The 23859-nt window shown below is 33.7% G+C and overlaps 1 protein-coding gene across 2 annotated transcripts; it reads right to left on the reverse strand.

The window, feature by feature from the left end:
* Window positions 1–20843: 20843 nt before the first annotated feature.
* Window positions 20844–23041, reverse strand: LOC149578088 (endochitinase 4-like). 2 transcript variants are annotated; one of them, XM_089827454.1, is made up of 4 exons: window positions 22719–23014; window positions 22329–22553; window positions 22121–22232; window positions 20844–21823 (listed from the first exon to the last, which is right to left on the reverse strand). In XM_089827454.1, the coding sequence occupies exons 1-4, from the start codon at window positions 22873–22875 to the stop codon at window positions 21523–21525; spliced, it is 795 nt and encodes a 264-aa protein (XP_089683580.1). In that variant the 5' UTR covers window positions 22876–23014; the 3' UTR covers window positions 20844–21522. The 2 variants fall into 2 exon arrangements, with proteins under 2 accessions (XP_089683580.1, XP_089683571.1); XM_089827445.1 differs by having other exon boundaries at window positions 22329–23041.
* Between the last annotated feature and the right edge of the window lie 818 nt (window positions 23042–23859).

Here is a 23859-nt window from a genome sequence, read left to right on the forward strand (position 1 = left end):
CTCTTGGTAGGAGAACGCTCTATTTTAGAGACATCCCCAAGAGAGGCCAATGTGTTAGCTACCATCCTAGGTCAAAACCTTGAGTCACTTTATGTATTTTTGTTCATGAACAAATATAAATTAATTAGCCGCATCATAGATGCTTGAGCTTCTAAAAATGTCATGCCTAAGTCTATACAAAGATCTTTTGGTCTTTTATTGACCAAAACATTCATAAGGTGTTCTTTCGTGGATATATAAGATGTTAATTTTATAGAAATGAATTAAGGATGCTCAAGTAGACCTTGAGAAAAGTTTAAATCTTACTATCCTAGTGGCATACATTCCTACCAGATATGAGATGGTGTTAAGTTCCAACTTATGTAGAGACATGGAAGGGGAAATAAAGCTAGATTGCTATCATGCCATCATACCTATTGGGAATAAGAAAGTTAAGATGGAGCTGGAAGAGAAGGAAAAAATTACAATTAGATAAAATAAAAATGGTTCAAGGCTCTAAATTATATATCAATTTTTTTATTGGGAAACAAAATGTTGTTTAGAAAATCCCACCCTAAGAAAAATATGTAAAGAGAAGAGAAAGGGATACAACTATGGACCCTAGAATTTAATGGGAGTTGTACTTCATCGAAGTTAGGTTCAAATGTAGTGACAATCCCACCTCAAGGCAATCAAATCCATTTGGAATACAAACTAGAGTTCAAGAATACAAAAACTACCAATAGTATGAGGATCTACTATTGGATATTGTTTTAGCCAAGGCCAGAGGAATCATGATTAAATCAAAATGTGATGTCAAACTAACAGTTAAACAAGTCAAGGGACTTTTCCATGTCAAAATCCATAGATTAAGGAATTACAAGAGTAGGGTTTGGGATGAGATAGAAGGTTTTGAGGCCTTCTCAATTGAATTTGATCCTAGGGAACAAAACACTAGAGCTAACTCATTAGCTATACTGGCCTCCCTTATGTTATCTCACCCAAATTTCCTAGACAAGAAGTATATTATTGAAAGTTAGCACACAAACCAAATATTCGTGACAATTTTGAATCATGGTAGATCTTTTATGATGATTATTGACTTTATGTATTCATAAAAAATATTGATATGCTTGTTGATCATTATTTTCAAGGTGGGTAAAATCATTATATTGACTTTTCTCCAAATAGCATGAAGGATCTAATGCAAGGGATGGTATAGTTAAAAAATAACAAGATTCTCTCAAACTTAATTTCTCTAGAGAAAAGCTTTGATAGCCATGATTCTTACATTAAAAAGAGGGGAGAACAAAGAGAAGAAGCTTTTGGTAAAAATGAAAGTATGTACATTGCAGATGAGTATTACACACCACAAAGGAACTGCAAGGACAAGATCTAAAGTTGCAAAATAAAGTAGCTAATCTTTGTTATTTTTATTTTTTTACCATACTTACTCTAGCATATACATCATATATATTCAAGTTGGGACTAACAATTAAGTAATAACACTAAGTTTAATTATGTCCTTTCAAGTTCCCTAACATTATCTAAGAAAAGGTTTAGTAATCTATAATTGTCTTCTTAAATGTGTAAATGAAACTATTAATTGTATTATGCAAAATCATATAGATTGTTGTAACATACTAATTTATTTACTTGCTTTCATTATCCTTGATCAAGTTTCATTTTTTGCAACAGATAAGTAAGACATTCTCATTATCTTTTACATAATTTATAATCCTATTAACATGTTCATATGAGATAATGGTAGATACTGCAATGGAATCTATACAACTTCAAATCAAATGTTTAACTATTCATTTATTTGCCTATTGCATATATTTGCATCATAATTTTCTTGCCCTTTAAAGACATAAATAAACCTTTGCATTGAAGGGAAATTATCATTTTCCCATGTTACATTCTACATTTGAAATAGCATACTCATAGAGAAATAGAGTAAAGGATTACAACATGAATTTGCATTATAAAACTTAATATTATCAAAACCTGTTTTTTTTATGTTCTTGAATCTACCCATCTTATTTACATTTATTTCCTTTATACATTAAATAACAAGATTACATGAACATGGTTTATTTACATCATTTTGAATAAATGGTAAAACATAGATAGTCTTCAACTAAAATTCATAATGAACTATATTAAAAAAAATCATCAACTAGGCCACAAACAATACCTCAAAGCACTTTCTACCCAACCACATGGAACCAAAAAAAAACTCACTCCCCTAAGCTAGGAGATAGAACCAATATCCACACAAGAGACACTGACTAAGGCATACCTAGGGTAGTGAAGACATCTTTCCCAAATGACATTATAAAGAGAAAACAACAACAAGGTGAGATAGATTACAAGAGGCATCATGAGCTAGGGTGTAGGGTTCTAGAGTACTTACTAGGAAAGCATTGCCACATAGGCTTTCTTATTGGGATCTTTCCTAGCGAACATGGACCCTATGTAGTGTCTACCCCTAGTTTACAATTCTATTATTATTGTCAAACTCTTTTAGGCCAGTTTTATGTTTTGAGATTATTAGATATAGTTTCATATTCAGTTGATTTTATGATGAGATTACTTAGTACTCTATACTTCATGTATGCATGATGATTATTACAGTGATTTCAGTTATTGATGATGATTAGTTAGATGGATTATAATATGTGTTTTCTTAAGGATACTTACCCCATATTGCATGTGTATGGTGTGCGTGTATATTTTCTTTATGTATGACGTTTCTGATGTGGTTAAGGAAGGGAGTCATAGTCACCTGTTAGTCAGGATTTACAAGATACACCACTTCCTACCATTGCATGTTTAGCTTAGTATATATGTGTTTGTACATGTGTGGATTTTATGCAGATTGCAGGTACCAAGTATTGACTTCTCTGAATTGTCAAGATGAGTGTACCCTATTGCATTATCTCAATGGTAAAAGAGGAGAGATAAATTCTTATGTCCAAATCCTAACCTTTAAACCCCTTTGTCCTAGAAAATTAGGACAAGTATCCGCGTTGGTTACCTTCTAAATGTGTTATATGACATAAATTTGTCACTACAACCCTTTAGTTTGATCTTGCATCTGTTTTTCTATGATGGATTTTCGTATTTTGTCTTATAGGTCTTTGGTGATTTTTCTATAAATTGAGTCAAATTAAAAAATTAAATTAATGGTTTAATTTAATGAAAAATTGTTATGATATTTTTTAATATTTAATTATATTTAATTAATTTGAAAATTAATTAAATAAAAGGAATTAAATTTAAAGATAAAATTATAAGTTTAATTTTTTAACATGATAATATTTATTTAATTTAATAATAATATATTTCGGAGTCCATTTTTAAATAAATGCTAAACATTATTATTACTCAAGTTAATAAATATTTTATCAATTAACATTTCAAAAATAAATTAAAAAGTGAAAAAGATACTAATTTACTAAAGAGTTTTAAGATTGCATAAAGTATGCGTAAGATTAAAATTTAATAAATTAATTAAAAAGAGAAGTCAAGTGAATTTAATTAAGATATTTTATATTGCAATAAAGGTGCATGAAAACATAAATGAAAGATAATAAAGAGTTAAAGGGGGGTGAGCAAGGAGTCCTCTTGGGTGATTGCACAATTAGTGCCACAAATTTAGGAGAGAACTCCTTATCAACAATTGAGGGTTCATTTTTGAGGGACCACAAATTTTGAAGAATTAAATTTTAGAGGGAAGGTTTTGAGAAAAGAAATTTCTCTCACAAATTTTTTGGGCATTCTTGATTTTAGCATCAGAATCCAAGTAGATTCTTGTGTCTTGATTCGCACAGATAATAATGTTATTTCTTTTTCATGTCTTCTCTACGACTATGAAATGTTTATCTGAAATTCTTTGTGACAACTATTTCAATATTGTGAATTTCTACTATGCATGTTGATTCGTTTGTATACGTAGAGATCAAAATATCATTAAAATCCTTGTACAAGTAGATTTAAAAAGTGAAAATTAAATAGGAAGGGTTTGAATGGAATAGAAATTTTATATTGAAGATTTGATTAGTTTTTTGTATTTTCTCTATCAAAGAATTGTTAAGAATTCTATATATATATATATAGAGAGAGAGAGAGAGAGAGAGAGAGAGAGAGAGAGAGAGAGAGGTTATATTGAAAGGGTTTTTAATTCAAATATTTAAAATGAATTTTTAAAAAAATTAAAAAATAATAATTTGGGAGGGGGTGGGGAATCCCCACACCCCTCATGTACCTGCATGTGGTTTTATGAGGCCGCGATAGCAAGCTATACTACCCATTGCAACAACAGTTAATACTACTGCCTATGGCAACAGTAAGACCTATCGTCGCAGGTCAAGGCTAGTGAGCCTTTATTTAAATAAATGCCTTTTACAATGTTTTCTTTTGTTATTAAAAAATATTTTTATTTTTATTAAATCAATAAAAAATATTTTATTAAAAATTTATAATATTAATTTTTAAATTATTATTTATTATTAATTTTATTAATAAGTTTTATTAATATTAATTTAATAAATAATTAAATAATATTAATATGATTGTTTTTATATATAATTATTAATTAATTTAGTTAAATTTTATTTAATTAAGTTTAATTAATAATGGAGATTATTAGTGAAGTTTTAAATTTATTTAAATACTATTATTATTAATATTGGTTTTAATAAAGATGTAATTATTTTATTTAAAAATAATAATTTATTATTTTAGTAATTTCAATAAATAATTACCCCTTAAACTATTTGGAATAATTGAGATTATTAGTGAAGTTTTAAATTTATTTAAATACTATTATTATTAATATTGGTTTTAATAAAGATGTAATTATTTATTTAAAAACAATAATTTATTATTTTAATAATTTGAATAAATAATTACCCCTTAAACTATTTGGAATAATTGACTTGTAATTGAATAGAGGTAATTATGCAATTATTTAAATATAAGAATGGGTTAATTGTAATGGTGAACTATGAATCTTATATGCTTGAAACATACGTTAAACTGAAAACTAAAACCTTACTGTTAACTCAACTATGTGCTTTCAAAATCAAAACAAACTATGAAACTACTATGTTGTTTGTATGTCGTCTATGATCTGAGGTTGGGTTGACTAGAGTGTTGACCAATTTAGGACATCTACCAGAGGCTTGGGAGTTTGTGATTATGGTATTATGCTGATTTCATCTTTGATTTTTTTAACTCAACCATGGTAATGTGTTTGGTATGCTCTATGATGAGTTTGAATTTATCGTTCATTATTGCTTCAATGTTATTATGGGATAACGGGATGAATGTTATGACATATTTGACATAACCATTTTGAGCCTTTGATCGGTATTTTTGGGATACTTTCCAGTTGCTTCTAGAACTGATGAGTTATTGTGATTTATCTTTTGATGCTTTCCAATCACTTGTATAGGACTGAGGCGATATTATATGATTCTTTGATTTGTGATTTCATGAGCTTAGGGTAGGTTATCTATATGTAATGTCAAGAAGTGGCTTGCAATGGAGGTCGGGGCCCTAAGTGGGTGCCAAGGTAACCCATTGTAAGTTGTTTAATAAGTGAAAACACTACACTAAATGAGAGTAAAATGAACCTAATAAGAGTCTTTATATGTTCTTGCCATTGCATCAAGTGCTAGTATAGACTAGGATAGGAGTAGAGAGAATGCTTAGTTGCAACCATGCATCGTTAGTATGTCTTGTCAGTGCGAGAGGATACTAGTGCCACATAAAGTCACTAGGGGGTCGGGGTCAAGTTAGACTGTCAGGGTAACTCTAGCTTTAATTTGTGTGATGACACTTGCCTGCTTACATAGTAGATTTCCTACATGTCTATGTTTGTCTCTAGGTCTAGATGTCGATTTATCTTGGAACCTTTGAGTTAGATTACTTTTAGGGTTTTCTTGACTTAGATATTACTTTTGACTTTTGGATTGATATCTTGTTTGGGACTTGAGACTATCTCCTTAGCATGGTGGGAGTGGGCCTTTATGGGTTACCACACGGTCGGGTGGTAGTGTTTTTTACTCTTACCATTGAGATCCGTCCATTAATGTCGTGGCTGGAGTTCTTTGTCTACATTTCCTTTCATTCTATTCTTGTGTATTATGATGGATGGTTATATCTTTACGATGGATGATTTCACTTATTGTATTGTACTTTGTTTCATGGATCTAAGAAGGATGATGTAATCTATTTTTATAAATGTATATTTTTTTAGCCTTTCATACCATGTGACATGTACAGTGGATGATTGAACATTCTAAATTTTATTACCAAGTGGCATTCGAAACAAATTTATATTATTTAAATGGACTTGGACTTATAATTATTCTTTCATGTGGATGTGGTATTTGTTAGACTTGGTATTAATTAAATTTAAATGTGATTCAATGTCTTGGGATCCTTAAGGAATGTAATCTATTATATGTGTATGTATGGTTGTACGTTATTGCTTCCGCTACTTTACGTTTGACATGTATGTTATTATTTCCTTTATAAAAAAATGTTTCGCAAACTTAGTAAAACTTTAAGTTAATTCTTTTGGATCCCTTGGCAAGGCGTTACACCCTAATACCCTCTTCCCAGTGACTTTGTCCTAGCGGTCACAAATGGCCCTGGTACTCCAATAGGAACATATGGACTAATTAATATTATTATATTTTTCAATGTGTTTGTTCCCAAACCCCCCTCTTCATTGTTAATTGTATTATATGTTTCCACTTGATTAAGAACTCTCCAATAGGATCCTTCTAGTGGTCACTTTGGACCCTAGCACCTATGGTGAGCCACTCACCTAGTGCACCTTGATGCCTCTACCCTAGAATACTGTCAAGAATGCTCAAAAACAAAAAAAAATATCAAGTCATCCATATGTTAGGTTTAGGGTCCCTTTGGTTGGTCCTTTTCCCACCAAACCTTCTTAACATTAAACCAACCTTTAAGATATTCAAAAACTCATCAATGTGCATCAAAACTACTATGCAAGATGCAAAATAAATAATTAAGACATCCACAATCCCAAAAAACCTCCAATACTGATTCAAGTTATAAAACATATGAGAAGGCCCTTGTTGAAGAATCCACATTATTTCCTAAAATTAGTTGAGGTTAAAATTTCTCAAAACCCTTTAAATCTAGAATCATTATTTTAACACCTATTAGGCTAAACCCACTATTAAACATCTTGAAATGTATAACATAAAATACCACTTATCGTATAACTTATACTTAAATGTTACATCTTATATTTTACCATGAGGGTGAAATCAGACTGAAAGCACCTCATTGATATAGTTAACTATGGCTAAGTGCAAAAAGTTTTGGTACCAAAAGGGGGTTATAAGTTTTTCTCAAATCAACAATTTCTAAACTTTGATGCGGATTTCAAGATAGTTACACTCAAAATTTCAAAAAATGACCAAAAAAAAGTTGTAGTCCTCTTAATCTAGTTTCTAAATAACTAATTTTTTTTAAAGTGATGGAGAATAAGGCCCTCAAAAAATGGGGTTACACAAAGTGGTACTACTTTTTTAGTAAAAACGTAACATAGTTTCACATGTAAAATGCTAACTTTTTTTTAAAATTCATTAATCAGTCAGATCAAAAGCTACCTAACATCATGTAGTTTATCCCATTTTTTTTTGGGTGATTTTTTAATGTATATTTTTTAATTTATGAATTTTGTGCGTGGTTACATCCCAAAAATATGAAATGCCTATGTGCTCCCATTAGAAATTATTAAAAACTAATCAAAAAAAAAAAATTATGTGTGTAGAATGGAGTCTAGTTTCTAAAAACTAGCTTGTTGCAAAATCCGACAAGCAAACTAAAATCCAACACCCAAATACTACACATTGGTTTTTGATAGAAAATAGAAATACATTCAAAAGAAATTATAGTTGAAAGGCTTAAAATACTTTGAAAACAAAATAAATTATATGGTTATATAACTAACACAAAGATCTGCAATATCATGTAACCCAATTTCATCGATATTCAACCATGATGAAACCTAATAGGGAGTGCATAAGAAAAATAAAGCATGTTTTGTATGTTTTTTGGAAAACACATCTCAAACTTGTTTGGGATCACCAATCCTTGGGGTTGGATCTCCAAGGCAAATCCAAGCCTTAGGCTCGATGTATTCTAATGCATTATGAAGCATGTACGTCCTATAGTGTGATTGCACTATTACACGTGTACGCTATAGAAAATATAGCATGAGCGCACTATAAAGAAAACACACTATAGAGTGTATGCGCTAGTTAAGACATTTACAAAGGAAAAAACAGAGTAAGGGAGGGAGGGAAGGGTATAGGAAGAATATGTATACATATACATTCTCACTCTATTAAAATAAAATAAAAATGATTTTTTTGAATTTTTTAGATTGAATACCAAACTGCAAATTTAGGAGGCTTGTAGAGCTTGAGGAGGAATTTGCATAAGCATTTATAGGTAATTAAGGACATAGAGATAGCACTGTCATTGGTGGGGAGAGAGAGAGAGAGAGAGAGAGAGAGAGAGAATTTAGGATTTATATAGTGCAATCTAAAGACACAAAACAATAAAATAGGAATCTAACTATTGAGGCAGACCCACATTCTTTGTTTTTCTGTTTTTTTCCACTTTTATGATAGAAATGTAGTTTTCATGGTGTTGGAAGTCACAAAGATTTTTTCCTCCTTCAAGTGATCTCTACCCATTGGCACAACTCATTTAGCCACCACTCATATATTGCAATCTTAGGCCCTACACCAATAGTCTAGTGAGTAAAGAGATTTTCAATGTCATCGTTCATCCTATCCACCTCAAATGGCTTTGCTTTTGAATGGCCTACAAATGGTGTTGTTGCTCTGCTCTTGACAATTCCAGTTGGTTGGGTTTTGATGGAGAATTTGAATAACCTAGCTCCTCCAAATGGCTCCTTCAACTTTCTCTAGCTATCTATCCAACCATAAAGGAAAATGAAGAAGATAACATAGAGGAAGGTTGGTCCCTTCTGAATCCCAATCCTGACCCCACTAATGTATGGTGGAAGGATGATCATGATTCCCCACCTTCTGGGAGCACTATTTTAGTTGCTTAGCGACCTCTTTTCTTGTTTATGTTTTTGGGTTGTGCCCATATTTTTATTTTTAGCTTGCTTTTCGAGCTCTTCCCATGTGACATTTCTAGAGTGATTTTGTATCCTCTTATTTTTTTGTGAACTGTGTAGTTTTACTTAATTAGTTCTTTTAATAAAAGGACCTATTTATCAAAAAAAAAACAAAATCCTTCATTCAAGAAAACTAATGTTACCTTTAATCGTGTAGCAAGAACCTACCAAAAAAAAAATTGAAAATAGTTTTGTTGAGACATTTCTACAATATTGTACATGCATATAAGTCAATAGTTGTCAACTACAATAAAGACCTCTTCCATAAAGTCTTACTTACAAATCTCGCCACTTTCAACAATATCAAAGACCTCTATCAAAAAATCTTGCATGCAAATCTTGTATTATTATTTCCTGAACTTATTATACAGATAGGTTCATAATATGCCCCCTCTTAAGTAAAGTTGGAATTATGTAAAGAATTTATTTCAAGCAAGAGCATGACCTAAGGAGTTTCATGTCGTCGTCTAAGATTTAAGTATATCCCCTTCCATAAAGTCTTACTTACAAATCTCGCCACTTTCAACAATATCAAAGACCCCTATCATAAAATCTTGCATGCAAATCTTGTATTATTATTTCCTGAACTTATTATACATATAGGTTCATAATATGCCCCCTCTTAAGTAAAGTTGGAATTATGTAAAGAATTTATTTCAAGCAAGAGCATGACCTAAGGAGTTTCATGTCGTCGTCTAAGATTTAAGTATATCCCCTTCCATAAAGTCTTACTTACAAATCTCGCCACTTTCAACAATATCAAAGACCCCTATCATAAAATCTTGCATGCAAATCTTGTATTATTATTTCCTGAACTTATTATACAAATAGGTTCATAATATGCCCCCTCTTAAGTAAAGTTGGAATTATGTAAAGAATTTATTTCAAGCAAGAGCATGACCTAAGGAGTTTCATGTCGTCGTCTAGGATTTAAGTATATCCCCTTCCATAAAGTCTTACTTACAAATCTCGCCACTTTCAACAATATCAAAGACCCCTATCATAAAATCTTGCATGCAAATCTTGTATTATTATTTCCTGAACTTATTATACAGATAGGTTCATAATATGCCCCCTCTTAAGTAAAGTTGGAATTATGTAAAGAATTTATTTCAAGCAAGAGCATGACCTAAGGAGTTTCGTGTCGTCGTCTAAGATTTAAGTATATATGTGTACATTTTATTTTTTATTTTTTCATATGTCCCCATTTTGTATTGCATTTTTCATTCACTTTTATATTTTAAGTATACAATTCATCATATAGAAAAGAAGTATGTGATTCCCAATAAATCCAATGTGCTTTTTAGTTGTTTCAAAACTTCTACCATTTTAGTTTTTAACAACATCGTTAATAATAATTTATTTTTGTCTAAGAATGAATTGTATCAACTAGACAAATCTCTCAAACATTTTCTTGAGATTTGGACCATTTGAGTTTGAAAAAGTTTTGACTTCGATTGCGTAAGACTTCTTATGGTAGTTTATCTTTATAACATCATTCCTCAAATGGTTCATGGTAAAGAAATAAAATTTAAGATTCATTTCATGCTTATCATAAATGCTCACGTCTTTAATTGTCTGCCTCATTTTTCACATTTACACCATGCAGATTTTCAATTAATTTGTTGCATATGCAATTTTAACAAATGCAAATACAACTATCTGGCCATTAAATTAAACTGTGTAAGAAGCTAATAAGTTTAGACCAGCATGACTTTGGCACCAATTTCTAGAGGACATTCTGTATATTTGTATCATGCAGATTATTTTCGATGAATCTGGGCAGACATTATTCTATTATGTTGATTTTAGCATATTAAGATATAAGATATGTACACTCGAAAGTGTCCCACTCTAAACCCTTCTATCCAAACGATTCCATGAGTTTGGAATGCTTGGATGCCGGCTTAGAGCTCCCTATCCACGGAATGCAAGAGAGTGTATTTCAAGTTCAAGGGCTCTCATATGAGCCTTAGAGATACTCTTCTTGCTAGTAAACCATGCAATGGGAGGTTCCAAAGACAAGATGCAAGAATGCAAATGTCCCAAGGAGTCCCTCAAGAATGCAATGCAAATGAAGATTAAGCTAGAATGAATATGAAAAATGCAGCTATTCTAAGCATGGATGAGAGTGTTACAATCCAAATATTAAGCTATGTGAGATTAAGCTACATGTAAAAATGAAATCTAAGCTAAGATGCTATGGTATGAGAGAATGTAGACAAGAAATAGAAGTTCTCCACAAAGCTCCAAAGAAACCTGTTAGAAAACCTGCAGCATAACAATGTTCAAAAGATGGATTGATTGAGGGGGAAAGCTCTCTCCCTTTTAAAGATGTATGGACGGTAAAGATCAAGATGAAGACGGTGGATGATCAACGGTGGAATTTGAAAAGAGGAGTGATCTATGTGTACACACAAATCAACCAATAGAATATAAGTTGACTTGTCATATAAGACAAAAGTCAGAAAGCCTTTTCTTTTAATTGCAAAATAGAAAAAAGACTTTATGTGTGCACTTTAAGTGGGTTAGAAGAATGGGGTCTTTTATTTAAATAAAAGGGGACATGTTCTTTTAATCAAATAATGAACTTAGGATAGCATAGTCAAACTATGGGTTATAATCAAATAAATTGATTATTAGCAATTTGGTCTAGGTAAATGATTAAATTAATTTAGCCAAAATGTTGAGAAGGGGGCTAATAGTCTAGATGACCATTTTTAAGTGATTACATTTGCCCCTCTTTGACTAATGCGTGATCGATCTGGGAACACATTATGTCAAAGAAAATCGAAGCCAAGTAGGCGATGATAGATATAGATATCTGATTCCAAAAAATGAAATGCAGAAATAGATAGCAAGTCCTAAATGCACAGCCTAATAGCGATAGTACTGAACATTAGGAAGATGATGTTAAGATCCAAAAAGAATTTTAACACCTAGCAAAGCGAATAGGTTGAGAGCAAGTGATAAGGTCAAACAAATGCTCCTAAGAAATAGATAGCTGTAACAATCAGCAATAGAGTATTTATGCCCCCTTGGGATCGAAATTGAAATGAGGTTAGGGGATGCAAAAACTGGCTAGAAATGAGAAAATTAGAATATAGCAATGTCCAAGATGACGGATAGATGATTAGAACCCAAGAATGACTATATAAAAAAATTGATAAAATGCCCCAGTTTGACTAGAGTTGACCTTGAAGGATATAGCATAAAAATAAGGTCGAAATGAGTAGAAAGGTGATTTTAGATATGAAATAGTGAATTTAAGTAGATATGAAGTATGGAAATGATGAAGACATGAAGAAATGAAGATGCCCCAGTGATGATTCAGAGATTAGACCTCAAAAGGTCAGCTAATTGCTCAGAAGAAAGTAGAATTTTAAAAGACAATTTTGACCATCAAGATGAACTCAAATTTGGATTTCGATCCCGAAAATGAATCCAGGATGTTGAAATTATTTAAGAGGTCAAAACTTTATATAATGTGATGATAAGATAGAAAAGAGATGAAGCGAAAGATTAAGAAGGTGAAAAGACATGAACAAAAAGAAAGTAAAGAAATATATGAAAGGAGTTAGCTGATATGTCCACAAAAAGATGAAGAAAGAGAGCTCTCCCCATATGCAAGAATGCAAGACTAAGCTAGAAAATGAACCTAAAATGCAAGCTAATATGCAAAGTGGTTTACCAGCAAGAAGCGCATAACATTTAGACTCTTAATTTCATCATTGAGCATTGATTAGGGATATCATGAGATCATACAACCATCACTAGTATAACTATGAGGATATGAATATGATCAATATTAGATAGGTATGTGGAAATCCAATCTAAGCATCAGAGACATGTAAGTCAAGATAACTACACAATTAGATTCCCTAAGTTTAATTTAGCAAGATTACACCTGTATCAAGGCATAAGCGCCAGGATAAACCCTGAGTGCGGTCTTGCAAAACAGTCAAGGATGATACATTTGTAAGTCAAAATGTTGAATAGGTCAAGCATAAATGCTTACAACACTATAGACAAACAAAGTATACCCACAAGTAGAAATCAAGAAAACATGTCCCATGCCCCCAGTCTTCTAGTCAATGACATCCTTGAAAGACTATTAGGGAGGGAACACATGGCAAAGAAATCATCATAGATAGCACACAAAGTAGATAAGGATCAGCATAGCTCAGTCGTTTAAGTGTTAAAGTGCGTGTGTGTAAGTCACTTGGCCATTTCTTCCAGACTTGATTCTGATAGTGAGAAATATCGCGACATCGGAGACCGTAGGTAAACTATCTGAAAAGTGTTGAAAAACACTTGATGTCAAGGTGGGGGAAGTGTTGAGAAACACTATTTTGTGAGTTGTCAAAGAAACCCTAATGCACAAGAATACCTCAATAGGCTAAGTAGCTATGCCTCCAAGATGAGGACAAGAAACAATTCCAAGCTAGGAAATGTGTAGCGAAGTGGATGATTGAGATTGATAGACATAGGTGCAAGGGTTTCAAGTAGTGCCTGTTTCCAGGTTTTCACCACTTTGATAGATTTTTTTTTTTTTTTTTTGGATTTTGAATTTTTTTGGTGATACATCGAAGTGCCTATTGCTAGGTTTTCATTATGATGATCATTTTTTTTTCAGGACATTTTTTTGATTTTAGGATTTTTTCAAGATCATATATGGATTTTTTGGATTTTTTAGAATAATTTAGAGATCACTAGTTCTCAAGCAAGATCACATCATTTTCTCCCAATGTCTAGCAAGGTATAGGACACAATGGAGAAACAAGTCGAGTGGATAAGCAAAGATGCATAAGAAAGGAATGTGAAGCAAGTGAAAGTGATCCTCAAGGACTGACTCCTCAAGAGTACCCAAGCTAGGGAAAGAGGTGAAATAGTCATATGAAGCATGTTTTGGATAAGCAATGGAAGTAATGAGAAAGATAGCGTGTAGGATAAGCGATGAAGCCAACAAGTGCGATAGCATATAAGATAAGCGATGGAAGCCAATGAGTAAGATAGCATGTAGGATAAGCAGTGGAAGCCAATGAGAGAGATAGCATGAAAGCGTGCAATCCAAGAGAGCAGACATGTCAAGAGGCCTACGAGAACCATGTTTGATTTATTATGATCAAGACCAAGGGGTCAACTAGATAGTATAGCAATGGGATAGAGCAATAAGAATAAAGCTCAAGATAGAGGCTACAAGTGAATGGGAGAGCACAATAGAAAATCTGGTGGATAAGATAGCCAATATGCAAAGATAGCTCAACATTGTCAAGATCAAAGAGGATAAAGGGGATAGATGGATGATGGAAGAATTACGCATGATGCCTGTTTGCCAGGTTTTCATCATGGTACTTATCCAAAGTGCCACGAGAAGTAGTTTTCACCATAGGATAAATTTATTTCTCTTTACTTTTGCTACCAAGGTGCCACAAGATGTGGTTTTCACCAAGGCACATTTTCATTTTTTTTTTTTTTTTTTTTTTTTTTTTCTTGAATTGTTAGAAAAAGCTCAAGCTTTTTGAATGTAGATAGTGTTCCTATAAGAAAGATAAGTCATGATAAGCCAAGACCATAGAAAGGTATGCTCAAAGATGTTGATAGGGTGATGAAAGAGAAATGGTAGTAGGAAGAGTATATGGAGGATAAGAGTTCATGTATAGAAAGGAGGTGTAAGCTTTAGAGGATTTCATATGGGTAGCTGAAATATTGGACAAGATCAACATTGACACACACCTTGAAGGGTATTGGAACGATGGAGGAATCATGGATGAAGTAGCTTGAGGTTTAGATTTATGAGGTGGTAGAAGAGATTTGGAAAAAACTAGAGTGGAAGGCTTTGGAATATTTTTAGAAAGATTTTTGGAAGAAGATGGAATGGAAGCCTTTGGAAGCTTGAATGTCAAATTTGATGTATTTTCAATATTCAAGTCTTCTAAAAGAGACTTGGGAATCCATATAGCTTTAGATTTTGCTTTGGATACTTCAAAACACATTTCTTCAATAATGGGTTTAGGAACCCATATTTTCTTTGATTTAGCTTTTTTAATAGTGCACCTTTGCAGTCTCTTTTGTGCTTTCTCCTTCTTAGCATTCACATGTCGATTAGATGGGACATAGTGATCTTCATTTTTCAATGGATTCTTATGTTTATTCTCACTTCCAAAGGACTTGGGATTTGTGGATGAATAAGGTTGATATGACTGGTTTAGATGGATAGATGGGTGAAAAGTCATCAAGGATGAGTGTCTTTGTTGATCTTGAGGTATGATGGGAGAGCTAGGGAATGAGCTAGGAGTGAATGTAGGAGATGGAGGAACATAAGGTCCCAATATGGATGGAAGGTTTGAATGCTTTAGCTTAGATGGATAAGGACCAAGGATAGATTTAGAAGATGCAAAGGGATAGTGGGAAGGGATATCAACATCTTTAGAATGAGAAACATGGTCAAAGCCATCAATAGACTCATAAGTACCTTTGATAGGAACAACATTTTTAATAGAAGCAGTTGAAGCTTGAGCACAATTTTGAAGTGGATATGGAGAAGTAGAACATGAGGGGATGCTTTGATCTTGACAAGTAACCTTGGATAGCATATGAAGAGAACTTTTCTCATAATTTTCAGTAAGCTCAAGGGAGATAATGGAAGTGTTATCTTCATCATACTTAGGAGGTGGATAAGACATAGGATATGGAGGAGTGACATTTTGAAGGAGATGAAAAGGTGCTTGATCTTGATCTTTCTTGACATTTATAGATTTTTCTTTTTGAGAGTCCTCTTGACATGGAGCCACTTCTAAGGACAAGGGAGAATGAAGAGTGAATAGAGTAGTGTTTGGATTAGGCATAGTAGTGCATGAAGGTTGAGGATGTTTATGATTAGTAGCATGGAAAAGGTTTGTAGCCAAATGAAGGTTAGCTTGAGTTTCTTTTAGAGATAGCCCTTGAGGATACACATAGTCAATGTGGAAAGCATTAGGTTCTTTATTTGATGGAGGTATGTTGGAAAGATTTGAAGTGTTGGGAGATGCATGAGTGTTGGAAAAAGTGGAAGATGTAATAGAGACACTACTAGACATAGGTTCATTAATGTAATCTTGCTCAAGAGAAGTATCCTCAACACATGAGTCACTAGAGGTTCCAATAATTCCATTATCAATAAGATCTTGGATTTTATATTTTAGCTCAATGCAATTTGAAGTACTATGCTCATTATGTTGATGATAAGCACAATAGATATCCAAGAATGGGTTTCCATATGAGCTAGACTTAGGTAACATGATGATCGTATTGCCAAGAAGTTTTTGCAAAATGTCATCATAAGAATCTTCCAAGGGAGCAAAAGTTCTATCAAAATTATGTCTAGAGTCCTTTTGTTGTTTCTCAAGTGAATGGTATGCATGCATATCTTCATCATTAGCTTCATCAAAGATAGGTCCATCATGAAATTTTGGCATAGCCTCAAGTGCTTTTTCTCTACAAAGGTCTTTAGATCTAGAAGATGAAGATATTTGATGTCTTGAAGTAGAGCATGTAGACCTAGAAGAAGAGGATGTCCTCAAAGAAGGTGACTCACATGCATGTAAAGACCTTAAGGAAGATTCATGTAATGATGCAATCTTCTCCTCCAACCTTTTCTCAAGTTTAGACTTCATTTCTATCATGCGCTTAGAGAGATGAAGGTAAGAAAGATCATTTGTCTCTTCTAGTTCTTTGTATTATGCATATAGATCTTGAAACTCTTTAGTGACATGGAGGATATCATGATCATCTAGATTCAGTTGAAGTTTGGTAGCACAAGGTTTAGATCCCATAGTTTTAGATGCAAAGCCAAGCATAAAATAGTCTAGAAGATAACTTGATGTTGAAACTATAGGAGGTAGAGTGTTCACTTGCCAAGATATTAGAGAGAGATTAAAGTGACTTGTCAAACAATATGTCCAAGAAATTTACGACATGAATGACTCAAGTCAATAGCTAGGCAAGATGCCAAAATAGCCAAATAGATAGAGCAAGCAGGGTGACAAGTGAACAACTCTCCAACCCAAGAGTGTAGTCAAGAAATCAAGGCAACCATTTCAGCAAAAAGATAACTAGCAAGCAAACATAGACCACGAAGACAAAAAGACCAAGAGCACTAAGACCAAAGAGCCACTTTAAGCATGTTCAAAAACTAGAGACATAGCAAATCAAAGTCAAATGATGAGACTCCCCTTAGCAAGCAACACAAGAAAATGTTTGCATTTGATGTTTTGACTTGGTTGACAAAGTTTGACAATAGTTGATAGCATAACAAGTTTGATGTTCAAAATTAATTTCTTTCCAAGCAAGATAGTGACACATGGAGTAGTCTTCAAACAATCAAGCAAGGGACAAAGCAACCTTGCATGATACAAGCATATGTGACGTCTCAAAAGAATTCCCTAGAATTATCGTCATGTGTATCTTCAAAAGATTTTCACAAGTATACCACATTCGAGAACACATCAAGCAATATCTACCTAGAAGTCATGGTTCATTACTCAACAACTTGGCCCACACTTGATGCTCCTTTGCCTCACACCAAGTGGTTTCCCACAAGAGATATTGGCTTTGTCATGGAAGTGTCATAAGCACAACCAAGGGAACACATATGGTGAGTGTAAATCTTGGGGTGATCCGGGTAGTCCACTAGGATCAATCTTTGCACCAAGAAGTTGAGCGGCTAAAAAAAAAGGTAGTTACTAACTTAGAGTTTTTAGATCGGGCTTCCGTTCATAGTGTTCCTCTTGCTCCCAATTACGGGACACCTCACCTTGCGATGAGTAACCGATTTCGCGATCACAAGAGTACCTTAAGCATTCTTGCCTAGTGATCTCCCTATGGTCAAAATCCCATAAGCGATCACACTAGGCGAAGACAAACACTACGTCTACCAAAGTTTTGTGTCCTTGGTAGCCTTGAGTTTATAGTGGGTTGGAAGAGCCAGGTAATCGGCTTGTCCCCACTTGGGTCGTTCCTCTCAGGTTGTCCGAGAGCAGGCCCTCTAAAGGATTCTAAACTACACAAAGAGTGGATCAACTTTTGGAAGTCAAGATTTCTGATTCACCACAAGGGTGAAGAGCATACTCTCCTATTCCAATTTTTTTCTCCAAAACACACCAAGAAGATTTAGTTGCCTCTTACTCTTGAAACCAAATGGTAAGTCAAGATTTCTGATTCACCACAAGCGTGAAGAGCATACTCTCCTATCACCAAAAGATCCCAATTGTAAGTTTTAATGTGCCTAAAAATAAACAACTAGTATGTGTCACACATGTAAAAGTAAAGAACAAGCAAAATTGGGTTTTTATGCATTGGGCAGCCCTGCAAACAATCCTTAGTAGCCCTTGTGCATTTGAAGCTTTCACATGCATTCTTTTTATGCAATGTTTCAATTTTTTTTCATAAGGATGGCAACCTGTAATCACAACTTGTTAGCACCAAAAGTTAGTATGAAATAACATAAAAATCTGCAATAAAAAGTGGTGAGTTACCTCAAAAATCCAATTTATCTTCCAACCAAGTACATGCAAAGAAAGTGCAAGTTAATCACAAATGCTCTCATTTTTACTCTTTGGTTTTGACCTAATCAACAAGATTGGACTTGTTTGCTATGATTTCGGATCCAAAAATAAAAATGAAAAGAAGAGACCCCTACTAAAAATCAGAGAGCTTTCCAAAAATGTAAGAAATTCAAAAAAATCTCTTCATTTGCTCCCTAGAGATCGATTTTGTCAAAATAGGCCAAATTTATCAAATCAAGTTTTTGATCCTTAATACGACCTCAAAATTCAGAACACAAAGAAAGAACCCCTATTAGAATTGAAAGCCCTTTCTGGAAATGTAAATTTTTTTGAAAAATACGCTGATTTGCGACCAGAAACGACTTTTTATGAAAAATAAAGAAAAACTCATAACTCCCGAAAATCACGTCACAATGCTCTGAAAATTGGACTGAGACATTTTGAGCATATACCCAATTGGCAAAAAAAATTTCAAAACCAAACTCCAAGTGGTTTAAAAGATATGATCAAATCTCTAAACCAACTAAGTTTTTGGCCTTCAAACCAATCTACTTATGAGTTGGCCTTAAAACCAAAGTGATAATTCTACAAAAGCATTTGATTAGATCCAATATGCTGTTGTAAAAAATCAGAGATAAAAAATGAAAGCAAATGGAGCTAGAACTTGATTCAAGCCCCACGGTGGGCGCCAAAAATGTACACTCGAAAGTGTCCCACTCTAAACCCTTCTATCCAAACGATTCCATGAGTTTGGAATGCTTGGATGCCGGCTTAGAGCTCCCTATCCACGGAGTGCAAGAGAGTGTATTTCAAGTTCAAGGGCTCTCAGATGAGCCTTAGAGATACTCTTCTTGCTAGTAAACCATGCAATGGAAGGTTCCAAAGACAAGATGCAAGAATGCAAATGTCCCAAGGAGTTCCTCAAGAATGCAATGCAAATGAAGATTAAGCTAGAATGAATATGAAAAATGCAGCTATTCTAAGCATGGATGAGAGTGTTACAATCCAAATATTAAGCTATGTGAGATTAAGCTACATGTAAAAATGAAATCTAAGCTAAGATGCTATGGTATGAGAGAATGTAGACAAGAAATAGAAGTTCTCCACAAAGCTCCAAAGAAACCTGTTAGAAAACCTGCAGCATAACAATGTTCAAAAGATGGATTGATTGAGGGGGAAAACTCTCTCCCTTTTAAAGATGTATGGACGGTAAAGATCAAGATCAAGATGGTGGATGATCAACGGTGGAATTTGAAAAGAGGAGTGATCCATGTGTACACACAAATCAACCAATAGAATATAAGTTGACTTGTCATATAAGACAAAAGTCACAAAGCCTTTTCTTTTAATTGCAAAATAGAAAAAAGACTTTATGTGTGCATTTTAAGTGGGTTAGAAGAATGGGGTCTTTTATTTAATTAAAAGGGGACATGTTCTTTTAATCAAATAATGAACTTAGGATAGCATAGTCAAACTATAGGTTATAATCAAATAAATTGATTATTAACAATTTGGTCTAGGTAAATGATTAAATTAATTTAGCCAAAATGTTGAGAAGGGGGCTAATAGTCTAGATGACCATTTTTAGGGGTAATAATCTGGGCAGACGTTATTCTATTATGTTGATTTTAGCATATTAAGATATAAGATAGACTAATTGTAAATGGTGAGTTATTGCTCTTTTTAAAGCTTGAAGTAGCAATTTACCATTAAAAATAGAAGATGAAATGCATAGATTAAAGTTTTTAGCGAAAGGAAAATAATTTTTATTAGTTATTCAATCAGAAGTCTTGTTGAACAAAATAAGTCTGTACCTTTCTACAATTATGTGTTATGTCATTTGTTGATTTTTGTTCAGGTAAGTTTAGAGCAAGTCGGAACATGCTCTTGTCAGTTGTATTATGAAAAATTGTACATATATATGTGTGTTATTACGAATAATTTTAAATATCTAGATTAGACTGTATACAAGTTTTTGTATTCAGAAATAACAGTGATCAAAATCATGGGTTGTAAGAATCTAACTTAGAGCATTATTCTTGCTAATTGTATTGGAGAAAAAATTGTACAATAAATTATGGTAAATAGATACAAATTACTTCTTCAGATATTTAACAAACATCTATTCATGTGAGCTGTAATTGTTGCATCCTTCTAATGAAAATCAAAAGATTATCATACAATTTATGATTTTAAAAGAGTGCAGATCCCTTTACATATCCACAGCATCTTTTAGACAAAAAGAATTAATAAGATGAAATATGGGATTGACCAAATAAATTAAATAGAAACAAACCTATAAATAGAGGAACAGTAACAACACAGCAAAGGAAACCTGCATGGTAGATGAGTTGGCTTGAGGTTGTAGGTAGTAGTTCCCCATGGTTTCGGATTCAAATCTCTCCGGACTTTAAGAGGTGTAGGTAGTAGATCCCCATGGTCTCGGATTCAAATCTCTCCGAACTTTAAGAGGTGAGGCATGTTACAAGTGACTGATCTCACCTATGGAGAGCTAGTCTCGCCCTAATTTTCTTCGGCGGCTGATCATTGCTGAACTAAGTCGCAGGGACATCAGATGTTCAAAACAAATACCACAGCAGAGCAGACAATTTGTAGTATTTTGATTGCCTTATGTTTTCAGTTACAGAGCTCTTACATTGGAGGAGTCTATTGGTGTTTGTCTTGTACATACAAGCTTTAGCATTTTGTTGGCCATGCATTCTCAGCAGTGAACCAACGGCCAGTTGGCTATACAGGCTTGGGTTTACTGGAGAGATGGCAGGAAAATTAACAGGAAAGGTTGGGACCAGTGCTGACATTTAGCCATCCACAAAATTTCTTATACAAGTTCACCCTATTTTGCATCGCTGACGGACTCCCTCCCCCACATTCTCCACCGTTTATAGATCTAATTGTTCCTGCAAATCCATTTCCATTGGCGGAAGTCATGGCATCATGACACTTGCTGTTTATCATCCAAAACCAAAGTGATGTTTTGAAGGCAATATCTTCTATTTGCGCCACTAAATCTGGGTTATTCAGTAAAGGAAGTCCTACATATTCTCCAGCTGCTCCATAGTTGTAGTTCCTGACAATTAATATTTTTCAGCTATGGTTCCATGAGGATCTGAGTTAAAACATAACTAGCATTTCATTCCAAGAAACTGGTCTCGATGGTTTTCATTTTTTCGTTTAGAAAGAAAAAAAAATTCATAAGTGAGAATAGATGGATTTCTTCAAATATTGTTTGTTTTTTAAATGTTATGGAAACTTAGGTTTCTGAGCTAATAGGCCAACTTTCAAACCCTCCCCAGATTAGCTCAATGATTAGGGTTATGTTTAAAGGGAAAAAATAAATTTAAGAATCGCTCAGAAATGGAGTTACCAGGTCAGCTGAAGAGGGCCTCGTCCGTAGTATTGCTTTCCACTCGCACAAGGATATTCTGTTGAAGGTTCGCAGTAGATGTCTTTTGCAATTTCTTCCACATAGCACAGACCTGAACGCAAAACATATAAGGGTTTCAATATTAGGGTTTCAATAATATGTTTAAGACGGAGTGCACTACAAATAAAGGGGTCTTTTTAAATCTTACTTCCAGTCTCATGGGCGACATTGGCAAAGAAAGCAGCAAGCTCTCTCTTGCGAATTGTAAGATTTCCGGTATTGCCAAAACCTGCAAAGTCTTCCGCTTCTGCAGCGTTGAGAAAGCCGTTGTAAGTGTAGAAGTTATATCCCTCACAAGAAGCCGAAATCCCTGATTTAATACCGTCAAAGAAGTTTTCGGTAATGATAGATTCAATGGATCCAACCGAAATCCCTGAAATTATAGGGTCGAAGAAGATTTGGGTAATATTAGATTCAATGGATCCAGCCAAAATCCAAGAGTTAAAACGTTTAAAAATTGTATTGCTGACAATAGAGTTAATGGATTCAAGAAGGGCAGATAGAGCAGGGGAGGCCGTAGTATTAAGAGTACATGGACCTTCTTGACAACCATCTCTGCAATGGAGTTGGGTATTTCCACAGAAACCCCATCTGCTGCAGCACAGTCCTTTCGGACATACACAATTTTGTGCAAAGCTATACTGTATCTCCCCTGCTATTATCAATGTTGCCATTGTTAGCAGAAAAACCCTCATGTTTGTCACCAATGATTGAAATTTCCAGTCAGGTTGTTTGGAAATTATATGAAGCAAGCCCCGGTGGAAGTTTAATGTTGCGTAAAAATCTGTAGATGGATACACGATAAGTATAGCAGACCAGAGGTCTGAGTATCAAGGTTGCGGTCCTATGGAGAGGCTTCTTAATGCTGCGGTTCAATGAGCCTCTAACATTTATTTTTAGTTTGACAATTGAATAAACGAATAAGATTACAAGGCTAAACAGTTTACTCATTCTCAATAATATATTTTATTTATCTTTTTACTCTTTCTTATGTCGAACTTCCTACTATTGATTGTGATCTTGTGTTATCTTTTCTTGTTAAATTTGATTTATTCTTCTTCAAATAAACGATGTATGTTGCTAACCTTCAAGCCCTTTTAATAGGACTTTGGGTATCCTCATAAATTGAAGTGTCATTCCACTTCCACCACTCTTTTATTGTAGAATATGTGCACTCTATCTTCTCAAGTCTACTTACGAATCTTCCACCTCCTAGTCTAGCACCTAAGATAATGCAATCCCAATGTCTCGCCCTTGATTGTGCAACTGACAATCTCTCTTTTCCTTCAATAGCAGTCCCTGTTTTTTTTCTTATTGTGGTCTTTAGTTGGCTTAAATTCATTGATGTAGTATGTTTTTTGTGGTCAATCTTCTTTGTCAACGTGATAGTTATAAAAATTTTCATACATTATTGCAAGTCAATGCCTCAACATGTTCATCAAGTTATTTTTCTTGATTGAAATTCTCTTCCTACAATCTAGAACCTCATTCACAATCATTTTGAGTCAACAATGGGTTGGTTCCCAAAACCATGGATTGAAAATCCAAGAGATCTTGTCAGTTCTCTTATTAGGATTCCTCAATCAGTTCTAATCAACGAACAAGAATGATAACTGATTAAATCCCCCGACATTTTTAGTTGTACAAAACCAAGGTGGGTAAACATATACCTTAACATT

This window comes from Cupressus sempervirens, chromosome 1 (genome assembly GCF_028749045.1).
Source record: "Cupressus sempervirens isolate cs-2001-9-10 chromosome 1, ASM2874904v1, whole genome shotgun sequence".
In the NCBI taxonomy this organism is placed as follows: Eukaryota; Viridiplantae; Streptophyta; class Pinopsida; order Cupressales; family Cupressaceae; genus Cupressus; species Cupressus sempervirens.

What these genes read in the sequence shown, in the direction of transcription:
- LOC149578088 (XM_089827445.1), bottom strand. Translation starts at nt 22,875, where the DNA reads ATGAGGGTTTTTCTGCTAACAATGGCAACATTGATAATAGCAGGGGAG. An exon ending in TGTCGCCCATGAGACTGGAA is followed by an intron (nt 22,233 to 22,328) that starts GTAAGATTTAAA and finishes TTTTGCGTTCAG; the next exon opens with GTCTGTGCTATGTGGAAGAA. An exon ending in GGCCCTCTTCAGCTGACCTG is followed by an intron (nt 21,824 to 22,120) that starts GTAACTCCATTT and finishes ATTAATTGTCAG; the next exon opens with GAACTACAACTATGGAGCAG.